General features: G+C 32.8%; 1 protein-coding gene across 1 annotated transcript in view; it reads right to left on the bottom strand.

The window, feature by feature from the left end:
• LOC115451867 (pancreatic lipase-related protein 2) overlaps positions 1-10,646 on the bottom strand; it is a 33,516-nt gene extending 22,870 nt beyond the window's left edge. The window contains exon 1 of the mRNA XM_037442459.1: positions 10,561-10,646. Coding sequence (XP_037298356.1) covers positions 10,561-10,609 — 49 coding nt within the window. The 5' untranslated portion in view covers positions 10,610-10,646. The remainder of the gene's footprint in view (positions 1-10,560) is intronic.
• Between the last annotated feature and the right edge of the window lie 13,897 nt (positions 10,647-24,543).

The following is a 24,543-nucleotide window of genomic DNA, read 5'->3' on the forward strand; positions in this document are numbered from 1 at the left end:
CTAATAAACATAATAAAAGTAATATGCAATTAATAATAAATACAAAAATAAATAAGTAAATATTAAAAGTCATTTGTGAAAGTAGTTCGAATGAATTATCACGAAAATGATCCATATTAAAACTAGGTTATTAATAAAGTTATTGTACCTTCAATTAATAAAATATTGTAGTCAAAATAAACTACAAAGTTATATACAACCTATATTCGTTTCATATAGAAACTTAAATGAAGTAATTTGTTTGCGACATTGAAACATCTTTCCCGGCTTCTTCTGAAAGGTTTCATTCAATTCACAGAACTATCGCATAGCAAAATATTTATTGTTGATTTCTTATCTAACGTTTAGGTATTACAGTTTATATGTTTTATATCAACTTACGTTTTAAAATTGATCATTTATTGTGTGATATTTTAGCAAATCGTAGCATAGTTGATTTTATTTCTTACAATCTATAGTTTTTTGGTTATTCCTTATCAATGTTTGTAATGATGAATCTTGATAAAAACAAATATAATTAGGTCTGTTTGATAGCAATTATCACGCAGCTGCAAACCTGTGAAATTATATTTATTACTAAAATAGGCATACTTACGGAAATATGTAAAGACGTTTATATCATATGGAATACAAGGTAATCATCCCAGATAAGCGTAACGTGAAACTTGCAATTATTTATTTTAGGAAATTTCTTACAAAAAATGTATGTAAAAAAGTAAATAAAGGAATGTAATTTAGATGTTTCTACAGTTTATCTTTATTGTTATTATTATTTTTTTTTAATTAAACTCGTTTCTGTTTCTAACAATATTTATACGTGAAGCGAAAACGTTGTACCCCGTTTTAAGCTCATTGTAGGCACGGATGACTGTAAGACATAGCATGATTCCAGTTCATATAGAAGAGTGCACAATGAAAATGTATGTATAAACCGTTACAAATATTAATTTGGATGGTTGTTTATCCTCTGGCCGACATTATTATTATATCAGGAAGTCTTAGCAGAGCCAAGATCAAAATTCCAAAATTACTTTGAAAATCATCCTCCATATTATCATTTTTTTTATCTTTATTTAAAGAGGTTGGTGGTGTTTTCACATGTCGCTCTGTACGTCCACTTTCACCGGTGTTCACTCATTTTTCACGTTTTTTTTTTTATAAAACCCTATCCCCTTCCGACGCAAGAACCGACAATAAACGATTTATAATGCCCCCATTGAAACCCAAAGTATGTATCATTATTAAAGTACAATAATTCGTAACATTCAATTGTTTTGTGACGTAACCGAGTGTTATAAATTGGTTCTATTAACTGTGAAGGTTTTTCAATCAATTCGATGATTGTTCTCTTGTTCAAGTGGGCTATAGTACATATACCCAATTAGTTATGTGTGCGTCAATTTTAGATATTAATGCGAAACTATTATTAATTGGCTAAATTATAACAAATTTTTGGATCAGGAATTTTCTTTGTAATTTATTTTAATAAAATTACATTCCCCTCTCAGTAGTAGAGGAGGCCCGTGCCCACCAGTGGGGCAGTATATAACACAGGGCTAATATTATTATATTACTAGATTAAATATGGTTAAAGAAACAAAACCTAGTAAAGTAGTATTCGTGTATTATAACAGACAAGCTTTGCTTGCATCGTATCACATGAGCGTGGTGAATGTATTCCAGTTTAGAATATTATAATGTAGTCCTTCTATATCATTTGCCGGGATAAAAGTAGTCTATTTCCTTCCTAGAATCACAAACAATCTCCATACGAAATTTTGTCAAAATCTATTCAGTATTTTTTTAGTTTGTCACATTCAGATAGACCACGTGGGGAACTTTGTTTTATAATATGTAAGGATAAGAATAAAGTACACTCCTATTGCGCACCTTGCCAAAATTTGTTATAAAGATGATTCTGAACACTCCTCGAGGACGTCTTATGTGAAACTTGGCTTCTTCATTTATTTGTTTATATATTTTTGGTTTTAGAGAAACATTATACCTATGAATAATGAAATATTTAACAGAATTAACATTATCTTATAGTCAAGATCGTATCTTAATTTTATAAGTACAATTTATGTAAGAATAATTGTTTACGATTACAACTGGTTTGTAGTTTTTGCTTCTATATTAACGCAAAACAAAAACCAAGGTTACTGGAGAAAAACCTTAAGTTTTTATCATATCTACTAGTATCTTGCTAAACAAACTAAGTTTGTATAATCTCAATGTTCCAGTGTGAGTTGTATAAGTTGTAAAATAAGATTTCTTGTCAGCGAATCCTTGGAGTTATTCCCGTAAATTGTTTTACCCTTAAACCTTTTCCACAAAAAACGGATCATAAAATACTATTGGATGTGGGAACAGATATCTTCTTCCTGACCCTTTACCCAAATGATTTATAACGTAGCTCAGTTTTGAATTGTGTACGAATCCCGATATTTTTAGCTAAGATGTAATGCAATTAGATAAGTACCATACGATATCGTCGTAATTAAATTTCTGAGTAGAAATGACAAAGTTACGCTCGCATAATAAATTAATTCCGTTTGACTGAAGTTCCAAAGGATCGGTTGTTTCATTTGCTTGATTAATAATATTCCGTTCTTCCCTAATTTCGCAGTGTTATTGGAAATGTTTCGTAACTCCGTCTTTGATATAGAAATAATAGTACGTAATTAATATTTGATTCTGTTCTGTTTTATGTGATAATATTATGATCTGGGTGTTTGATTGTTTAGATACATTTGCGACTTTCTTTCATTGCCTTGAGAAACTATGAGTGGGTTCCAGGAAAACCTGTTTCGGGATTTGTTTCTTTTCTAAATCATTTAATAATTGTGTGATTCAAAGTAAACGAAAACTAAGTAAGCTAGAGGTAAACTAGAAATCGGTACGACAGCACTCTGAGGTTCTGGGTTCGAATTCCGTCGAACAAAATGATATTTGGGTTTTTCTTCTCAGCATATCTGGTTGGAGTTTGGAATTTGTATCCGATATGGTGATAGACTTGTCCCCTATTAAATTATGGGACGAAATACACTCGGCGAAGTGGGTGCTCTAGTTGCGCCCCTGCATACCCCTTCGGGGATAAATGCGTGATGTGTGTGTGTGACTTTCTTTACGAAATGAAGTTGATGATTCTAGTGGTCCATCAGAATTGTATAGGGTAGCTTCTAAATTGACTCAGTTGGTACAATGCCAAAGAATATAAGGAAGCATTACTAGTCTTGAAAGTATAGAAATGGGATAAGAAACGATTGGGGTTGGACTCTCCGGATATCACCATGAGCAACGCAAGACCAAACTGTAATTTCTGGCTTACGGTTTTTGTGACATTTATGCTAGCCTTGTCAAGGGCACTTATTAATACCGCAGAAATATATACTTGTATAGCATTAATATGTAGGGTTTTTAAATATCAATGTTGTATCGGTAAGTACCTACTTGTTTTTGGGTAGATACAAAGAGACCTTATAAGGTTTGCTAGTAAAAAAATTGCAGACTTTTAGTAACTTAAATGTTTCTCGTTATAAAGATCTGTGACTTTTGGCTTAAAGTGATCTTTCAGAGCTCCGAGACATTACTCGCGAAGGCCATCCCATTCCCAATCCGGAATCGAGATCTAATTTATAGCGAATGATCGTATAAATTACCCGCTATCAGCTTCAAAATCGCTTTTAAAATGTCCGTGAGTATTAAGCTACTATTAACAGTAGTAATTGCTGCCTTTGTTATTATTGGGGATTATGAGACACAACTAAGGGTCCGTTTGTTCATTGAAAAGATCCAAGTTATTGTTAATTTTGTCAAATACGACGTTTGTGTTGTAACTCTTATGGCTTTTACTTTAGCGTCTATAATGTTTTGGTATTTTTATGACTTTAGTTGTTACTTTCTTAGCTCAAGAATAAACTAGTTGTAAGCTGGTGAGGAAGTATATTGCTTTATAATTGAGACAATTGGCGCATAACTAGCCCAATCCTAAGACCAAATAAGAATTGTCTAATCAGCTTTAATCAAATTTTATGAAGCTCTCTAAAAATATTAATTACGCCATATTCCGTGTCGAAATAAGAAAAAAAAAATTATAACTGTTAAATTTTTTGTCTGATTTAAAAACATAAAATGAGATTTAGATTACTTTAGACAAGAATGTCTCAGTTGAAAGTTCGAATGTAATTTAAAAATTTAAATTCTGTATTGGGCTGTCTTGAATCGTAACACTTAACATCAGACGAGCGGCTTGTTTGTCTTGATAATCAGTTGCGTATATATATATATATTTCTTATGCCAACTAGTTTTTGCTGTTTGCGTAAAAACTTATCTGTAGATTATAAGTACAACCAGTTTGAAGGTGAGACGCGGTCTAGTCATTTTTAAAATATGAAATTATATACATCTAATATACGGTATTTGACTCATTTTTGTATTTTATTTTATGAAATATTAAGTCATAATATTCTAACAGAAAAATAATTATTAAAATCTGTTAAAAAGTTAAACAGGTTATAATTAATGAAATTTCGGTAGAAGCAAATGTCATAGAACGGGAAAAGATGCGCAATACGCGCACGTGACGTCATTGGGGATTACGATGCGTGCGAAAGAGAGAAATAAGTGATGAATCCACTACGCGCTCACTCTAGTACATTGCGATAATTATTGATATAATAATATTACTGTCTCATTTCTTGTCTTATTTCAATTCAATATTCACAGAAGGGCTTCTTGTTGTTACAAGCAGGATAATGTACAAAATACATAAATTAAGAAAATAGGTAAAATTAAACTCTTGCTTTTTGTGAATGGTTTATTGCATATAGACAGAGTAAACAAATCACTTTAAAACGTGATTGTGATCAGATATTTTTTAATGATCTTATAGAAAAGTTTCATAAAAATATATACTGCCATCAAAAGTTGAAAAGAAATATAAACCCTAAAATGCTATGATTATTTTAGTTAGAACGAATTCTCGTTCTAACTAAAATAATTTAATGTAATAATTCTATTACATACTAGTATTTGATGGGCTCAGCCCGCGAGAAAAAAAAATCCGGCATAAAAGCTTCGCTTTATATTTTAATAATAATAATAATAATAATATCAGCCCTGTATTATATACTTGGCCACTGCTGAGCACGGGCCTCCTGTACTACTGAGAGGGATTAGGCATTAGTCCACCACGCTGGCCTAGTGCGGATTAGTAGACTTCACACACCTTCGAAATTCCTATAGAGGACTTCTCAGGTATGCAGGTTTCCTCACGATGTTTCCCTTCACCGTTAAAGCTAGCGATAATTTACAAAGAATACACATATATTTTTTAGAATAATCAGAGGTGTGTGCCCTTGGGATTTGAACCTGCGGACATTCGTCTCGGCAGACCGTTCCACAACCAACTAGGCTATCGCCGCTTTATATTTTGCCGTGATAAAAAGTAGCCTATAACACTTAGGAAAATTGTAGCTTCCAATCAGTGAATAACATTTAAAACTCGGTGTTATAGTTTCTGAGATAGCGTTCAAACAAACTCTTCAGCTTTATATATTAGTATAGATAATAACTTAAAGTCACACCAAATCAAAGTTCATTGGAATATTATTTTGTACAACTAATTTCATTCCTTAATTCTTTGGTAGAAAAATATTTCATAACTCAATGTTGGATATGAATTATGATTTTAATGACCTAAATCATTGCTCATAATTTTTATGATAAAAATAACGAAATGATTGGGGCATTAGGTTATCAAGAAACAATATCTTAAAAATATTACAAATTTCATAATAAACTTAGATTCTAAATCTTCTAGTAAATACAATTTTTAACATTGGCTTCTTCTGCCATTTAAGAAAGGAATCCTGAACTTCTAGTACATAGAAAATTAAAAATTTATCTTCTACGAGGATGAAATTCCATCGGGTATATTAAGGTATTTAATAGTAAACACAATAACGCCATAAAATTTCTAGATCAAACCGTCTATATTGCCCCATAAAATCCGTACCAATGGGACACAGTATGGAGCAGGGATGGATCAAGGGTATGCGTGCCAGCGGTAGCACGCAGCGGCATAATTTGCACACGCCAATAATTATTATTGACAAATGTATGTTCTTATTAAAACATAAATATAGTTGTATAATATTATCTATATATACATAAATGAATCCCTATTATTTGTTATGGTCAGGAGAAGGTTATGAAAGCAAAAAATCAAAAAATTGCGTGGAAAATTAGAAAGTTTAAGAAAACTTAACGAAAATATTAACAATTGTTTGAAATAACTGTTAGCGATTGACAGAATGCGCGCTGCAAATTCATAGTAAAGACGGGACAACGTCTGTCGGATCAGCTAGTTGTATAATATTAATCGCATGTAGTTTATAACTCCATTATGAACTTTATATTTTTGCCCAGAAAAGTATAAAAATATTAAATGTTAGCAATCATATAATACTCAAATTCTATTGTCATTAAGTTAACACAGTATATTCTATCGTCAATATCATGAATCTATTATTCCAAAGACATTAAACAGTATATATAGGCCTTTTTTATAACTTCTTTTTTGTGGGCACGCTAATTCTCAAAAGTTGTGTAAGTACATAATTTTTTGTACCCCCCTTCCTTCCTTACTTTTTGATGGCAATTTTTTTCAATATTTTCGAAATTTCTTTTGAGAGGCACTGAGTGCCCCCGCGTGCCCCCAGAAAAAAGCCCTGAGTTTACAATATAATTTTAGAACTCTTCGTTTTATTCCCATAGCTTGTATTACCAAGTCAATAACGAGCTTTATATGTAACGTATTGCAGTTTGTAACCTACATGCTTATTCAACCGATGAAACCCTAAATGTTGGAATTAATTACACTGTTTCTATCGTATACTGCTTGTTCAAGTGTGGAGTTAAATGTAAATAGCTTTGATTTAATTTAAAACTGTTGTCTTATCTGTTGTTATATCTGTTGTTATATCAAAACTGTTGTCAATGTTATGTATGAAATTTTAATAGATTGTGTGATTATTTATTTAACCTATGTTCTTTTATATTATGGCTGCCATCGTTTATTTATAGGTGATTTTACCAATGTCGAATAGTTATAGCAGATATTAAACAAAAAGAGACTAAAAAATCAGCTAATCAAAAAACTACATTTTGGTATAATATCTTTAGCTACATTATTATTGCAAGATTGCCATAAAGTTTTGAGAGTTTGATTTGTTAGAAACATAAAAATTCTGAACGGATTTAGATGAAATTTGGCACACGGATATACATACATACAGAATATAGACTACTTTTCTACTAGTAGTAGTAATTTGAACCAAGAAAATAATTTATCTCACGTGGGCTTGCACGAAGATATTCAAAAATAAATTGTTTGTTTTTTAAAGTACATTGGCCTTAGAGATTTATTTATAAAGTCTAGACGCCGTCGATAAGACTGTTTAAGTATGTAAATACCTAACACGTAAATTACTAAATTTTTCGTCTAATATGGTTGTATTTTAACCCAGTTTCCATTATTGAGAGTTATGACAACTGTTTTAAGTTTTTACGTTTGAAGTTCAATGAACGACTTATAGGCGATGATACATTTACAAATAAATGAAACAAAAACTGAAATACTGTTTTTTAACTTCAAGTCGCGTAACCAGAAAATGCAAAAAGATATAGTTGATATAACATAAATGTAACTGGATTATTTTTGGATGGTTACGATTTATATAAAAGGTAAATACAAAATGTTATTTAGTTGATATAAATTAATTTATTTGTATCTATTTACTTTTACTTGTGTAATATTTTACATATAATAAGATCAATTTGTGTTAAGTCTTAGTATGTATATTATAGAATGCCGATACTGGAGATATAGAAACGCTGTATGTCGAACATGGGGCAATTAGTTTACATATAACAAGACAATGTCACGAACTATTAATACCTTAGGTTTAACAGCGTGTCATGGAACCTGGAGTAAAGACCCGATCAGTCGGATCGGTTATCAGGACAAGGAGCTCTTAAAACTTTCCAAATTGAATGGCCTTTGACGAAGATATTTCTATATGATATGGTTATTAGAAATATATACCAAAGTATGAAGACAGCGCGACTACTTTTTGAGGAAAATTGCCTAATTGTAGAGACTAAATATCGATGGTTGAAAGGCGAAAGGCAAATTGACTTAAGCAACATTTGTTTTAAAATTTAACTATATTAAAAAAAACACAGCAAAAGGTCACACTGATCTTAAATATGTATGAAATTTTGTGTCACAAAAAATGTCGCTTAACCGTCAATATATTTTTTTTTAATGAAAATTGTCTACAAATTGTGACTAGATATGAAAGGCAAAACATATACCTAGAAATTTGTACATAAAACAAACTGATGCAAAAATCATCAATAAAATCTAATTGAAAATTCATTTCAAACAACACTCATTATTATTCTACATGGGGAAAACCAGAAATTACTTTTATATTGAGTGTGTGTGAGTACTGAATAATTCATAACGTATAAGGAGTGGTTCGATCAATAATACACTATAAAGACTTAATTATTTTCACCAAGTTTAAAGCGTGGAATATAATGCATAAGGTATTTAAAAAAATATGATTTGTTTCAGTTTGTCGCATATTTATATTACAAACGCCAAACGTCTAAACTACTGTATCGATTTTGATAAAATCAAACACCCAATGAGCCTTATACATAAGGGAAATAAGCTCCATTTTAAAATTTATCATAAACCGAATTCCACATGAGCAAAGTAGCAAGCAAATAATAGTTTAAAGGAAGTAAACTACATTCAACTAAATATCGCGGATGCCCCTGGTATATAATTATCCGCGGACGTCACGGAACAGCGAAGGTCACTTATAATTATGGACCTTTTACACCTGATGTCAATAGTCATTATTGTATCTACGTATTGAGATAAAAACAACTAGTTTAGCTAAAGGTTATTGTTTAGGTCAGCAAAATATCTGCAATGCTAGCGAAACTATGAGTGGGTTCTCGGAATCGTTTTCAGGATTTATTTCTCTCTAAATCAATTAAGTACTACATGATTCATAGTAAGCGAAAACTAAGTAAGATAGAGGTAAATGAGAAATCGGTACGATAGCTCTTTGAGGTCCTGAGTTCGAATCCCGGGTCGGGCAAAATGATATTTTGGTTTTTCTGCCCAGTGTCAGCCCGGAGTTTGAAATTTGTGCCCGATATGGCAATAGGCTCGCCCGCTATCACATCATGAGACGGAACACACTTGGAGAAAAGTGGGTGCCCTGGTTGCGCCTCTGCATGCCCCTTCTGGGATAAATGCGTGATGTTGTGTGTGTGTAAATGATAAGTGCTTATGAATATTTGAAATGCTAGGGAAATTATAAACGGGTTTCCAAGAAACGGGTCGCGGGTTTTATGGGTTTTCTAGGAAAATAGCTGATTGCTTGATATTCAACAGAAATGCTGTCGCATTTCTTTATTTTTTGTTTGATAGATATTAACACGAGATCGAGTTATTCGTCCTGGATACTTACAATAAACACCCGCACATCACGCATCTAGGAAGGGGTAGGCAGAGATGTAACTAGGACACCCAGTTTTCACCATGCAATACCAATACAAAAATCGGATACAATTCTCCGGATACCGACTCTATCTATTCTATAATAATACATTACGCCAAATATATATTTTCATAAATAATTGTCACTTTGTAAGCAGCTATATTCCAGTGGGAATAGGGGTATTTCGACGCGGATGTTTGGTTCGATTCCACGGCATGAATTTAATTAAAAGTTAATTAATACTCCATATAATTCAGATACAAAACTGCTAGTAAACATTGTGATTATTCATGAATACTATCCGTGCCACCCAGAACTTAAATTTCTTGAATAAATATCATTACGAACATTATTACTATCCACGATTGGATCAATTCAAAAACAATTTACGTAATTAAATATTACGAATTAAATCTAATTAGCTGATTAGATGATTAGATGACTCAACGATAAAAATCGGTTAAGTTCAATAATTCGCGGTCAATCAATTACTTATCACTGTTTGCGAATGTAGAGCAGACTCCTTATCAGTTTATGCGTACGTAAGATCGCCGTTATCTCAGCACTATCTGTCGTAGAACGCATTACCACGTGCTACGGACATTGCCGAAAGTGGCCGAAGATGAACGACCGCAGACGTAAATAGTCTTGAACTTTTGCAACATTCTGTACTTCGCACTGTACCGAGAGAGAGTTCCACCACCGTTTATGAATGCAACGCGCTCTTCTATCACGCTCAAATTATCACATAAAATTAACACTAACACACAGAACAACAATGGCAAATAATATTTTACGCGAACGCAACGCCGTGCGTTTATCCGTGCGGAAAGATTATTACGGTTTCTTTTTGTTTCGTATGAAATAATTGACACACATAAACTACAGAACCTGGAAAATGCAACTTATTACATAGGAATAAACATATTATTTGATTATCAAGGATGTATGTGATTGCCAGTTCCGTACCTGTTCCCCACCAATATCGCTTCCAACCGTCTGTCACCGCGCGGAACATAGCGCTACGTGCGTCACTGAGAACGCGTCGCGGCAGACTGACTCGCAACACAAACTCACTTCATAGGCGACCGGTTAAATATTTTTATTCGAATATTAAATTTTGAAAATGGAACATATTGACAGTGAATTGAAATTGGAATGTTAGTTGTGCGGTTAGAATAGGCTGAAAGCCTTTTATGGGCCTAGTGGGAGGGCCCTTCATCTCGCCCTCATTCAATTAATCTCTAATTAGAGACAAGAGTGCTCTTAATGTTGAGTAGAGGCGGATTTGACATCGTAGCCTGTCACTAAAGTAAATGGAAATCTGACATCACGATGGGTTTTAGGGCGTCGGTATCGTGGGAATTTAGGTCAATTATATCAATAGGAAGAATAAATTAAAATACAGGTAATGTCTGCGGTAATTCATTAGGTCTAATAGTATTTCAAAATTGGTATAATTTTTTCGCTATACGTCTATGATTTATCGTAATGTTGTAAAATTAATTATATTTACACTTCATAAATCATAGTATGGCCTATATCTTATTTTGTATTATAACAGTATATACAGACAATATTTTATTATTAAAATTTCTTCAAACCGACGATGAATTTCATGTTAAAAAATTCAGAGTAAAGCTGAAAAGAGTGAGTTCCTACAACCTTTAAAATAAAACATTTCTCGGAACATAATTTTAATTAATTTATTTTGTTTATAGAAAGACAGGAAAGGTAAGGAATATGCATAGAGTTTTTATATTGTTCTTCTTCATAATAAGTTTAAATTGTAAACGATTAATAAAATAAAACCATTCTGACTTTATCTGTACCGACGACTGTACCAATGATAAAGATATTTTTTTTTTTATAAAACTGGTTCTCCAAGTTTATTTTAAAATGTTCGATATCTTTCTGTTTGGTGTAAATTAATAAACAAGCAGCTCTATTTCGTTTAAACCATTTAAAAATATAAAAATACTTTCATTCACATTTTCAATGTTGACTTTGTAGTGTAATAATAAACTCATAATGGACAGTCAGGCACAAAAGTAGCTAAATAAATAAAAATATTCAAGTCGCTTTTAAACGTTTGTTTTCTAACACACAATTAAGTATTTTTTCTTCACTAAAATAAACTTCAAATGGTTTACTTTATTTTAGTTAGGAAAAAGAATAATCGATTAAAGTTTATAAGTTTGTAGAAGCGTTTAACGTTTCAAATTTGTTCAACTACCTTTGTGACTCACTGTACGTATGTACTTAAGTGTACAAAAAATCTTTACAATCTTTGAATGGTCCAAGTATGCCAGACGCACCTGGCGTTTCCGTTGTTCGTCGCGTAATGTTACCTGCATTGAACATTCCATTCATAATTCACCGTACACATTGGTCGGTAAGAGCATTAAAAGTAGGCTTACCATAATTACGAAGAGCCAAACCGGGACGCAGAAGAGAAAGATATCATTTTGCTGCAGTCGGTATCACTCGTTCTCGCTCGCTTTTGTTTCGTCTTTGGCGCGGGTGGCACGGGCGGCGCGGCGCGACGGGAGAGGGATCCCAAACCGGGACTATCCCGGTCAAACCGGGACGTATGGTAAGCCTAATTATAAGTAAAGTACGCGTCGGAAGAACCACGTAAATTCCGTCAGATGTTATTTGGTCGGAACTTATTTTTTATGAATTCGTATTATACACGAAATATTTTTTTATATATTTTTTTTTATAAATTAATAGAATTATATTCTGTGTGATCTTTTACTACTAGGAAGTTTTAAGACCTTGGTCTACCAAGCTGACAGTGCAAATTGGCAAACTTTTTAAATTTGAAATTCTTACTAATTATAAATGTCATTTTCCTATACTTGATCGTCTTTTCTTATAATTAAGCTGTCTTGCTATTCAGACTATGCTGGTGTAGTGGTAAGCTATGTCTATACATTGCGTTTTATTAACCGAAGAAAAAAATATGTGTGATTTAACATGTCTTATATTAAATCAAGAATAACTTTTTACAGAGTAGACCAATTTTGATAATACTTTATTATTCCTGCACATAGGCCTTAAAAAATGTACACTGATGTATTGATAGCAGATTGTGAATGTTGTTTTATAAAAAATATTTTATACATACATACATACATAACATCACGCATTTATCCCCGAAGGGGTATGCAGAGGCGCAATTAGGGCACCCACTTTTCGCCAAGTATGTTCCGTCCCATGATGTGACGGAAAAGTAATAATAATTGTTATGTGTTAATATTTTATAAGCATATGTAAAAAGCAATTCATTCTGTGTTAGATAGCATGGCGAACCAGCATTGGTTATGAATTTCAAGAGCGTGGGTTCGATGTGGAGAGACAATTGAAATATCAACGATCTGCCGCTGCCTATATTAATTTTATATACTATGTTACAATCCATATTATATTTAATGATAGTCTTATAATTATGAATTGTAATTATTTAAAACCATGTTATCACAATAAGAAGGAAAAGAGTTTGCGTTTTGTGCATTAACTGTAGTACAACATTTTATAAAAAATATCTATTTTCTTAACTGTTAGAAGCAGTTTGGTGACTGATAGTATTTAGTTTTGACACAGACACTCACGCCTTTTATCCCTGAAAGGATAAGTAGAGATGCAACTGGTCCACCCACTTTAGTTGCAGCACTGCAGTTGTAACGCCATCTACGTAGTCTGTTCAGTTTTAACTATGATATTACGTATAAGTCGACTGACTTATATCATCGTACAACAGAATGTGAAGAAGATTTCTTGAGCGATCGATTCGAGATTGACATCTTGAAATGTATGAACTTAACAATAAAGCTGCCAATGTATTTTCTTGGAAACAAGCCTAGTTAAAATCGGTATATTTATAGTGTAGACAAAGCTGTCTACAGGATAGTACCAAATAAATAATGCACAATTATGATATCGCGTACAATTTTTTACACACGAATTTCTGTTACATGTTGAAAAAATAAGCGTTAAATAAACATAATGTTTGACCATTTTGTTATGACATTATTTCCCAAGAGTAGGACCTTTCTGAATTCTTTCCAAACACGGAGTTTATTGTGAACGACCTCGACAGGTAGAAGTTAGTAGGCAAGGATAAACAAAGAATTGGCGCACCTTGTATAACACCGTAATGAAGGTGTGGATATTTCGTATACGCACTGGACCCTGCATAAGCTACATAAATAAATTTATTTATGTTTTATACTTACCTATATTGTTTCTAGGTGTATAATATTAACATTAAAAGTAAACTATTTTTCGGATTTTATGGCGGTTTTTCCGAAAAATAGTTTAATTTTAATGTCTAACATTCGCGTAAATATAAGAAATCATTATGTATAAGATTAAGTTAATAATAAGATTAAGTTAAGTATAAGATTAAGTTTTAAATTTAAATTTATGTAGTAGAAATAAAGGCATTTAGAATTTATTTTATTTATATTATTTCATCCCTATCGTCTAAAGATTGACTGGTTGAGAATGCCTTCTGTATTAAGTCTGCCTTTGTTGTATAAAAAGTATATAAATAAATAAGAAATATAATCTATTTACTATTCAAAGAATATACTGTGTCTTGCTCGATATATAAAAGTGAAGTAACAAAAAGCTACGTCGGAAATTGAGGTTCTGTTATGCACTAAATAAATTGTCTAAAAATACATTAATATATATATGCTCTATTATAGGCATCAATAGATGTTTTCTACGTGTGATGATGAGGGATTAAAAATTAAATACTACTATAAGTAAATGCTCATGTATACAGAAAGTTCCGACTTACTATACTCGTGAAGTATGCTACGGTCCAATTTGTATCATTATTTTAGAGATTATTACTACGTTATTAACAAATATACTCACAAAAAATGAAGCTAACTTAAAGCCGATAACAATTTTAAATAAAAATTATAATTATTTGGACGCGCTTATGTTTCGTCACAAAGTATGTATCAGCATCATCTATCGGCGATATGGAGCGTTCATTCCTTCACAAACCAAACCGTAACTAAACACGTTTTTTATTCGCAGACTCCGTTTTAGTCTCATAGATGGCCTGTTGAGTTGACATTTTACTAGAAGTAGGAACATGAGTAAGGAACATTGACGTATATTCTATAGATGTTAACGTCCATATAAACTATTTGTTCAAAATTTGAACTAAAATTTCAACCAAAACCTTACTGTTATAACCTATTTATTCACTTGAACAACAAATAATTTTACTTATTTGAGCTAATATTTTTTATTCAAATCCAGATTTTTACTTAGACTCGAGTTAGTATTAGTACAGATATTATGTGCGACACTCCATACTATATAACCACACGCTGTCTATGTTAAAATCATACTAAAGTCAGGTGTCCGAATTGCAGTACAGTTGAGTTGACCACAATGAGTGTACGGAACGCCTGGTCTAGTACGTAGTCCGTATATATCGATGATTAGTAAGTAGTTAGATATCATTTCTTATTAATATTATAAATGATAAAGTTTGTAAAAATGTATGGATGTTAGAAGTGAACACATGCACGGAATTGGATGAAATTCAGCACACAGGTCTATGTCCTGGATTAACATATAGGATTACTATCCCAGTTATTTTATTGACATGAAAAATAATGTCATTTTTTTAATAAATGGCTCTAGTGTCATACAACTGACGCTATGAACAATGTTTTAGGGACTTTTGTTACCGGAAAGGCTTTTCAAGCGGGCGAAGCCGCGAGCATCACCTAATCAATACTAAAAATAATAGGCTATTAATAACTAAGTCTAAACAGGAGCAAATGATAGATAATTATATTATATTATTGCATTAAGATTGTTCACATTATTTTTATATTTTAATAATTATTTTTTCCAACACATCAATACCGTGGCAACTAAAGGTAAATACATTTAAAATTTCGTTAGTGATTTGTAAGGTTTAATTAATTTAATGTAATTACCACTGTTTGTCCTTAAAATAAATAAATAAATAATTGTAACAGTCCCTTGAATACTATGACTCTACATTGACTCTATGTAAATGAAAGACTAATATAACACATTAAAAAACTTCACACACACACTCACGCTTTTTATCTCTTTTTATCTCGGAAGGAGCAGGAAGAGGCGCAACTGGTGCACCCAATTTTCGCCGTGTGTATTCCGTCCCATAATATGACAGGGGGCGAGCGCCCGACTCAGACATCGAACCCTAGACTTCAGCAGTCATATTTTAATACAATTACGCCACTGAGACAATCGAAATTATTATAGCATATTAAAAAATCAATTTTTGTACAAAATATAATCGACTGATAAAATATACTTAATATATACATTAATTTCCAGCACACGTGAGCCAGTCTAACCCAGTTTCCATAATCCCGTCACTTGATACAGTAATATTAAGTGCGTATATCGGTTACAGATTTTCTGAATTAACCGAAGCGCAACGCTCACTAAATCACCAGATTATATTATCACACTCATGCAGGTGACTGGAGAGACGAGCTCGGCGCTCGCGCCTTCAGTAATAAATCAGTTATTTTATATCCTTAGAATTAACATTTAAATTAATCCCGAGTTTGAGATTTTCAATTGTGATTTGAGATATGTTAGTAATGCGATAGTTTGTGAAGATTAGATTAGTTTTTTAGAAGTAAGTTTTACTGGTCTCTCATATGTAAGAGTTCGCCTTGGTAGGTCCCACTTCAATGTCTATTATTGCCGCCAGGCGGCAATCTGTAGTAACTGTGATGTTCCGGTTTGAAGGACATTGTAACCAATGTAACTACTGGGTATAATAAGACTTAACATCTTATGTCTCAGGATGGCAAGCGCAGTGGAATACCGAACAATACTTAGTAATTCAAGGTGTTGGATGATGCTTCTACTGTTTATGGGCCATCGTTTCACTTACCATCAGGCGAACGGCAAGCTCATCTCGTCTTTTAAAGCAATAAAAAAAACACAGATATTTCTTAACGTGTTTAGATTACAATGTAGGTTTTTATCCCGATAAATACACAGGAACTTTCATAACAGCCGATAAAAACACGACTCGACATATTGGCGTAAATGTATCGGGCTCCAGGACCAGCTTATGTATACCGGGTACAAACAGGCCGGCGTAATTATGTCAACTGGCGAGGGGTAATCAAATCTTATCGTCTATTCTATCAGAACACCAGTCCACTTACCATAAGGTGCAGTAAAATCATTTTGTCGAGCCCCTATAAAAAAAACCGGTAAATGCAAGCAATATCTAGTCAAATATAATTTGTATTTATTGGCAGTAATAGTTAATTTGAATTTGAGTGTAGAAGTGGCATTGTTACTACTTATAGGTAAGAGTAGTCCTAATTAAACGCAAAAAGCACAGCTTTAAGTTCAGTTAAACTCATAGATAAAATATTATTCGTCAATATTATACATTAGAATATTTAGAAGCAATAAATAGTGAAATAATATAAATATTAGCAGAAAATACTTTGTACACAAATATTAATTAAAATTTGCTACAAACAATTTATGTCTTATTTAATTTTAAGTAAGGTAATGAAAATTCCCGTCTAATATGCTTATGATTTGTTTCTTTCGAATTTGGAACTTAAATTCCCTTATAGATAAAGCAGAAATTTCTTGCTTTGGTATTCACTTTCAAGAATTGTTAGGGTAACATCTTAATAAATTATTTGAGATGACCTCGCTACGTTAAGACGTTCCATTTAGCTTACTTGGATCACCCAGGCTGGTCTTAGCCTAAGTAAACTGATTGCAGTTAGCTCTGGCTTCGAAAGACCTCTCATTAGTTAGGTAGTTTGTGAAGAAATAAAAAATAATTTAAAATATTTTTAACAAATATTTTAAATTATTAGGCGGTGACAGTCTAGTTGGTTGTGGAACGGACTGGCGAGACAAATGTCCGCAGGTTCAAATCCCACAATGGCCCGATGTACTACGGGCTAAGTACGGAAAAAGGAGCCCTTTAACATAGAACATTGAACTTTGATCGTAAGATACATATTTATCTAAAATAAAGTTAGTCTTTAAAAAATATATTAGTGAAGATAAAACGATTATTTATAAGGACAAAAAAGTTTAAAGGTGATTTGATATTTTGCTACTTTTGTGGCTGACTGTACCTAAATTGCGTAAGTAAAACTTCTTACCTAAAAGTCTTCGTAATATTACGTCAAAAATCATTTCATATTAGTATTAACAATGATGTGACCATAACATAGAAGCATTAAATGGCAACAGTCTCCGCCTACTCAACACGTCTTGTGAAATAAACAATTTTACAAAGATCGTTGCTTTTGTACGTAACTTTGAATGACGGGACGAGCTTGCCGTTCGCCTGATGATAAGCGATACGACCGCCCATAAACAGTAGGAACACCATCCAACACCTAGAATTACAAAGTATTGTTCGGTATTCCGCTGCGCTCGCCCTCCTCAGGCATGAGATGTTAAGTCTTATTATGTCCAGTAGTAACACTGGCCACTACATTTCTTTTTTATCTTTAGATCATAATATTATCATTTTAAGAATGTCTTTGAATCAATAAGCAAATTTACAAAACAAAAGGTTTTGAAAAATACTGGCCACTGAATTATTCTGCTATTTTAGTTATCGTTTTTAAATATTTATTTAAATTAAACTTTATATACAAAGAGTAAAAAGGCGGATTTAATACCAAAGGCATTCTCTACCAGTCAACCTTTAGGTAGTGTAGAGACTAAAGAGATAGGTGTACACAATAAATATTCAAGCCAACATGACACTAAAATCGTCAATTTTACACTTCGAGTACCTCAGCATAAATATTCATCAATATTCCTTTAATATATGCCTTTTTCTCACTTTCTCCTTTTCAACACTCAGCAATATTTTACATGACAGACGGTTTTAAGAATCGGAAGTCGCGAGGTTTTATTCAGAAAAATCCGCCGTCAGTAAATGCCGGATTTCTCTCAAAGTGAGACAAAAGTACAGAAGGTTCACTAAAATGGGACGTATTCTTTGAAGTCATACTCTTAAGATACTAGCGTTGGAACAAGACTCAAGATACAAAGTGCTCTTACGAGTGACGCGTTCTTACAACATAAAGTTTTGAAATATTTGCAAAAATTCCATTCTGTTCTTTGAGTTGTTTTTAGGACATGCAAAATGTTTTATTCTGCATCAAAGAGTTCTAAGATTATGTAGAACGGACATTGCGAAGATTATCATACAAAGATTTGCGCTTATGCTATGGTTACTCAATCTACCGTAAAATAGCAATATACTAATGTACAATCTATATATATAAAAATGAATCCCTATTTTCCTTGGTCACGCCATCACGCGTGAATGGCTGGACCGATTTCACTAATTTTTTTTGTTGTGTTTGTTATTGTCAGGAGAAGGTTCTTATGAAAGAAAAAATTCAAAGAATTGCGCGGAAAATTAGGAAATTTAAGAAAACTTAACGAAAATATTAATTTTATATAACTGTCAATTGTTTGAAATAACTGTCAGCGATTGACAGAATGCGCGCTGCAAATTCATAGTTAAGAGGGGACAACGTCTGTCGGGCCAACTAGTACTTTATAAGGTTTCCATATCGTGATTTGCAAGTTTTAATGAGCATATAAGCATATTTTCTGGAAATATGTTATTTTTGTATTAATATCTAAAGACGCAGTGATATCTTGTCACAAGGACATTTCAAATAACACTTATTACCAATTGGTTACTTTAAGCCCACAAATTTGGTCCTGATGTCGGCTTTAGAACTAAATATGTGTGCTGTTCTGTCTTTGTTCTATAATGTAGTACATTATTGTCTTAGTTTTATTGCAAGCAGATGTTAGTTTTTGTTTATAATATGATTTATATACGTGGATGAATAAACTTACTTATTCACATACACAGACTCACATCTTTTTCCCCCGAGAGGTAGGCAGAGACGCAATAGGCCCACCTTTCCGCCGTGTGTAGTCCGTCCCATGATGTGATAGGAGGCGAGTCTATCGCCACATCGGGCACGAATTTTTAACTAATTCACTGCTAACAATTATGTAAGTAGTCGCATTTAATTTTATGGTAAAACCCCCTCACCCAAAACAGCCCAAAAATTGTGAAATTTGAGTGTGAATCAATATTCGTATCGGTTACGTAAAAAAAGTCGTTAGTCGATACAAAACACGGTACCCAACTAAATACTCACAGGGATAAATCATGACAATAAATATTATTCGTACAAGCCATTTTTCACGCAATGTTTTATGTTACAAGTTTGTAAAGTTTTTATTACGCGAACAGACGTCCCTATCAACTTTGTTGTGCATAGAAACAGCTGCAAAAGTCAAATTTTCAGTTAGTTTAGGATTGCTCTATGCGTTAAAGAAATTTATGACGTATTTTTTGCGCTATTTTTTTTTATGATCTAATTACGCGCTGAGCAAACTTACTACACCGTATTTGCCGCTACGGCTAAGTCTTTCATAATTTAAATTGTGTGTCATATGTTTTTCATATACATACACAGGCAGACTACAGGCTGCCTCGGTGGCGTAGTTGTATTACGGAACGACTGCAGTGCTGAGGTCTGGGGTCATATCGGGTTTTTCTACTACTTATATCAGACCGAATTCTGGAATTTGTGTCCGATATGTCGCTTGGCTCTCCTTCTATGGGAATACTCCATAGGATGGAATACTCACGGTTGAAAGTGGATGCACCAGTTGCGTTTCTGTCTACTTATACTTGTATATTGGCGTGTATGGGATATATGTAGTTTTAAGGACTCGGCTAAGAACTCCGTCTTGCGGTCGTTCGACGTTTTGCATCACACCCTGCGGCTCAACACCGGGTCGTAAGGCCAGCGAATCTAACATAACCGTCCAGTCGCCCGCCATGAAGGCTCGACGGTAGTGCAAAACACTTTCTCCGCGATACCAAAAAAAGGACATATGTGACAACGAGTGGTGAAGCTCGCCGAGTCTCTGGGAATATTTTTCTTGTCTCTTCAACTAACAACAAATCAATCAAAAGGAAGATACGAAGGAGTAGTGTGAAATATTAAGATATGGGATGGATTGTAACAAAATAATTAAAACCTTCATACGTTTCGAAATAATTTAAGTCGTGTCTACTTTTTCAAATCACTTTATTAAGTATCAAGTATGCAATAATAAACTACACAAAAATAAATCATATATTACTTACTTGTTAGGGATCAAAACAGATTAAGCATGATGCACTTACCTCAGGAGGTTCTTACGAACATTATTTTCTCCTTCTCATATGAAGTTGAAAATCCCAATACGCTAACGGCTAAGCGATGAATTATGATTTTACGTGCCTCAAACTTCGTGCGTGTTCGTGCGATTTCGGCTTTCACACTCCTTCGGGAACTAGCGCATGGCGCCAACTGGAGTTCTCAATAACTTTTAGTACTTAGCTATTATTGAATATTGATAAGGAATTCTTATATTAGGTACATCGAAAATATTGTAGGCTCGACAAGAAATCTGAATCTTAAGTTCTTGGGTTGACTTCTATATATGTTGAATGTCGGATACATAGTTTTTTTGTGGGTGAGGTTTGTTGTAGTATAGACGATATATTGTTAAATATAATACATTACCAAATACTATACTAGTGAGCCGCTGCATAGATCATGTTACTACTAATCAATAACTAAATTATTAACTTTTGATATTTGCATTTTGAACCTAAATCACTCAAGTGCAGTACCTACAACAGACTGTTATTCAGTTATTGAAATTAAAGCCCTCCCTTCAACAAACTGGTGAGCGAATCGCATTTTTAAAAGTTATCTATTAAAAATTATAACATAGAAAAGAAAAAAAATTAACATCATATTTTTACAATATTTCTTTATTTTCATAATGAAAATGCCGCTAAAATTATTTGATACCATGCATCTCTTTCGAAAGTATACAACTTTAAATTTGAAACTAAATAAAAACCGCCAATTATTCAACGAATAGCTCAACACCGTTTGCTCCGGAAGGAGCTTTAAAGAGGTATAATTTATATCAGTGATAATTAGGCTGTAGGACAGATTCGCCAACTTGTTGCCGAAATGTAATACTTAGTAATTATTATGCCACAGACAGTCGATAGAGTTACTGAAGTTTTATAACAGTGTAGGGGTCCTCGAGAAGATTACAGAGCTTGCGCGGTGCCTAAGCTGCAACTACGTCACTAACTTTGTTACAAATTCCCCATGAAATTAAAAATAAGTTGAGGGCTTAATTAGAAATAATAACCGGCGCAGGTGCAAATTGCACGCTCGTTGTGAGAATATGTAAGTAAGATGCTTTTAAAAATATTACAGGGACATTTTCTGGAAGTATTGAAATATTTTTTTTATTGATTTATCTGAATTAGTGGGTTGTGATCGAAAATTGTATATAAATTAAAAAAAAAACATGCATATTGTATCCTATATTCCATAAGTAGCTAGGTAGGTACCTATAACCAGTTATTATTAGCTATAGATTTATTTTCAGACCATTTATGACCATGATAATAAAAAATAAAGCTTTTTTAAAACTACGATATATTAGTGGGTTCCGATCTTTAACCCGAACTCAGGACTATACCATTGCAAATTTTGTATTCGTTCCTATAAGTACAATACAATACAATATAATCTATGTCAACATCAAAAAGAAATGGCTGCTTTTATGTCTAAGGCATCAATAGTTTTTCATTTAGCGACCACGGTGAATTTTAATGAACCTCTCAAGAATGCCCTGGAGATAAACGTTAATGGAACGCAAAAAGTAATTCAATTATGCCGTCGGATGAAAAAATTACAGGTACGTAAGTAAGCAAAACTGGGCTCCTTCCAATTTTCATTTCGTAGCTTCGTCCTGTTTGTAGTAAATTGTTTTTTGTGAGGCATTTTTGTGAGGCAACACCGACGTAAAAAGTTTCAAATAAAACCTAGAGCACTAAATGAAAGAGACAGACTTGCCTTGTATTTATGCTGAGGGAGCAAAGCGGTTTTTTTTCTAAAATGAAAACTTTTAAACAAAGCTTCCGCGCTCCCGTTTTAAATAAGCATGGAAATAATATGGCGTATTTTTAAATGCAAACATTTTTGTCGCATAACCTGGTGTTATTAACCACTGTTATGACCATTTTTAATGAATATGTATTTATAGATTTTCTAGCGTGAAGCAATGTTAAGTTTGTACCATTTAAGCTGAGGTAAATTCAATTAAATAAATTACTTTGATACAAATTAATGAATGAAAAGCATTATTGTTGGTTTAGATCTCATATTAGTAGAAAAATGTATTTTAATAAATAGATACATTTTTCATTGATTATCGCTTCAAATTTAAATTTAGAAAAGCAATGCCTCCGACTTCAGTTGGTAGACAAAAAAATGCGCCTGATTAAATTGTTGCTGCAATAAGTGTCTTACATTTGAACTCGCTGTTTTTATATTCATTACTTACTGGTAGTGGTAGTGTAATTTAAACTTTAAACTCAGTATAATAGAATATGTAATATACAGATAAAAGGAAAAAATAAATAATGAAATGTTATCAGCAACAAAATACATTATGTGTGTCTATTATGTATGACCGTTTACAATTATGAGTGTTCTAATCGAAAGCTAAAGCTAAAGCTTTGATAGCGGTACCAGTATAGGAGTCAAAGAATCCTCTATTTACCTATCTATCGAAGCTGTCCTTTGACTAAAACGCCCATAATTTCCAGACGGATTCACCTTCATAGACGGAATAGGGCATACTATTATAAAAATGGTAAAAAGGAACAAAATAAGATGCTTGGAACTTGTTGAAAAAGAAAAAATCAAGTAAAAAGAATATCTGTGGTAGTGCATTATTTTCCCGCAGATATCTATTTGCTGATTTTTAGAAGTTATATTTATAAATTCGGTGGTTTTGCTTGCTAACTTGAAATTTCCACATAAGTGGCGTGGAATACCGTTTTCAAGAAATTTCCAGAATCTTAATGCGTGTTGCTGTGTGTGTGTGTAAGTACAAAGTAACAAATATTTAAAACAACTGCCAAATTTGTACCTAAAGTCTATCTTTTTTGAAGTCGGTCAAAAATTATAAAAAAAAATCCAGTATGATTTTTTGGGACAACCTTATATTTCTTGTTTTTTATAGCTTCACCAATAGTAAAACTTATATCAAAATCTATTCAGGCGGGTCAAGTTAGGCACAAATTAATAGATAGAATGCAGACGGACTCCGCCGTTTTGTTGTAGGCTTGAACAGTAATCAGATTAGTGATCTTCAATAAGATACCGGCTCGGGTCCTAAATTATTCGATCTTGTGTCTGAAGATTTCGTATATTTGGAACACTTTGCTTATCTCATCTCTAAATAATGGCGTCCGAGATTCGTCGAGGAAAACTTATCTATGCTAGTAGCAAGTCTTTGCCAGCAATTCTACTACATTTTCAATCCATTTACAATTGGTAATATACGCCCTCTTGGACAACCCTGGACAATTCTGAGTGTGATATATTTGCGGGTAGATGAATCAAAATACTATCCAGAATGCTTGAGATTTTGTAAGTGTGTGAAATTGTCATTATATGTGGGTATTACAATTTATCTTAATCTTATTTTTTTACCTTCGTACATAATGTTGTCATACTCTGTGTCTATTTTTGAATTTAGAATTTATGTAATTGCTGTGAATGGTTCTGATTTAAATTAAATAAATAAATCGTTAGATTTTAAGTTGGTGATTTTTGTAATTAATTATAAATTTAAATACATACCACTTTTGAGAAGGAAATTCACTACCGGCCATTTTGTCGGGTGATGATTATTAAAAATAAATCCGTGGGATGGTTGTTTAGAACTAACTTCAGGACAGGCAAATACATGGCGATAACTGTCAACTACCCACATATA

The sequence above is a fragment of the Manduca sexta genome, chromosome 24 (genome assembly GCF_014839805.1).
Source record: "Manduca sexta isolate Smith_Timp_Sample1 chromosome 24, JHU_Msex_v1.0, whole genome shotgun sequence".
NCBI classification, from domain to species: Eukaryota; Metazoa; Arthropoda; class Insecta; order Lepidoptera; family Sphingidae; genus Manduca; species Manduca sexta.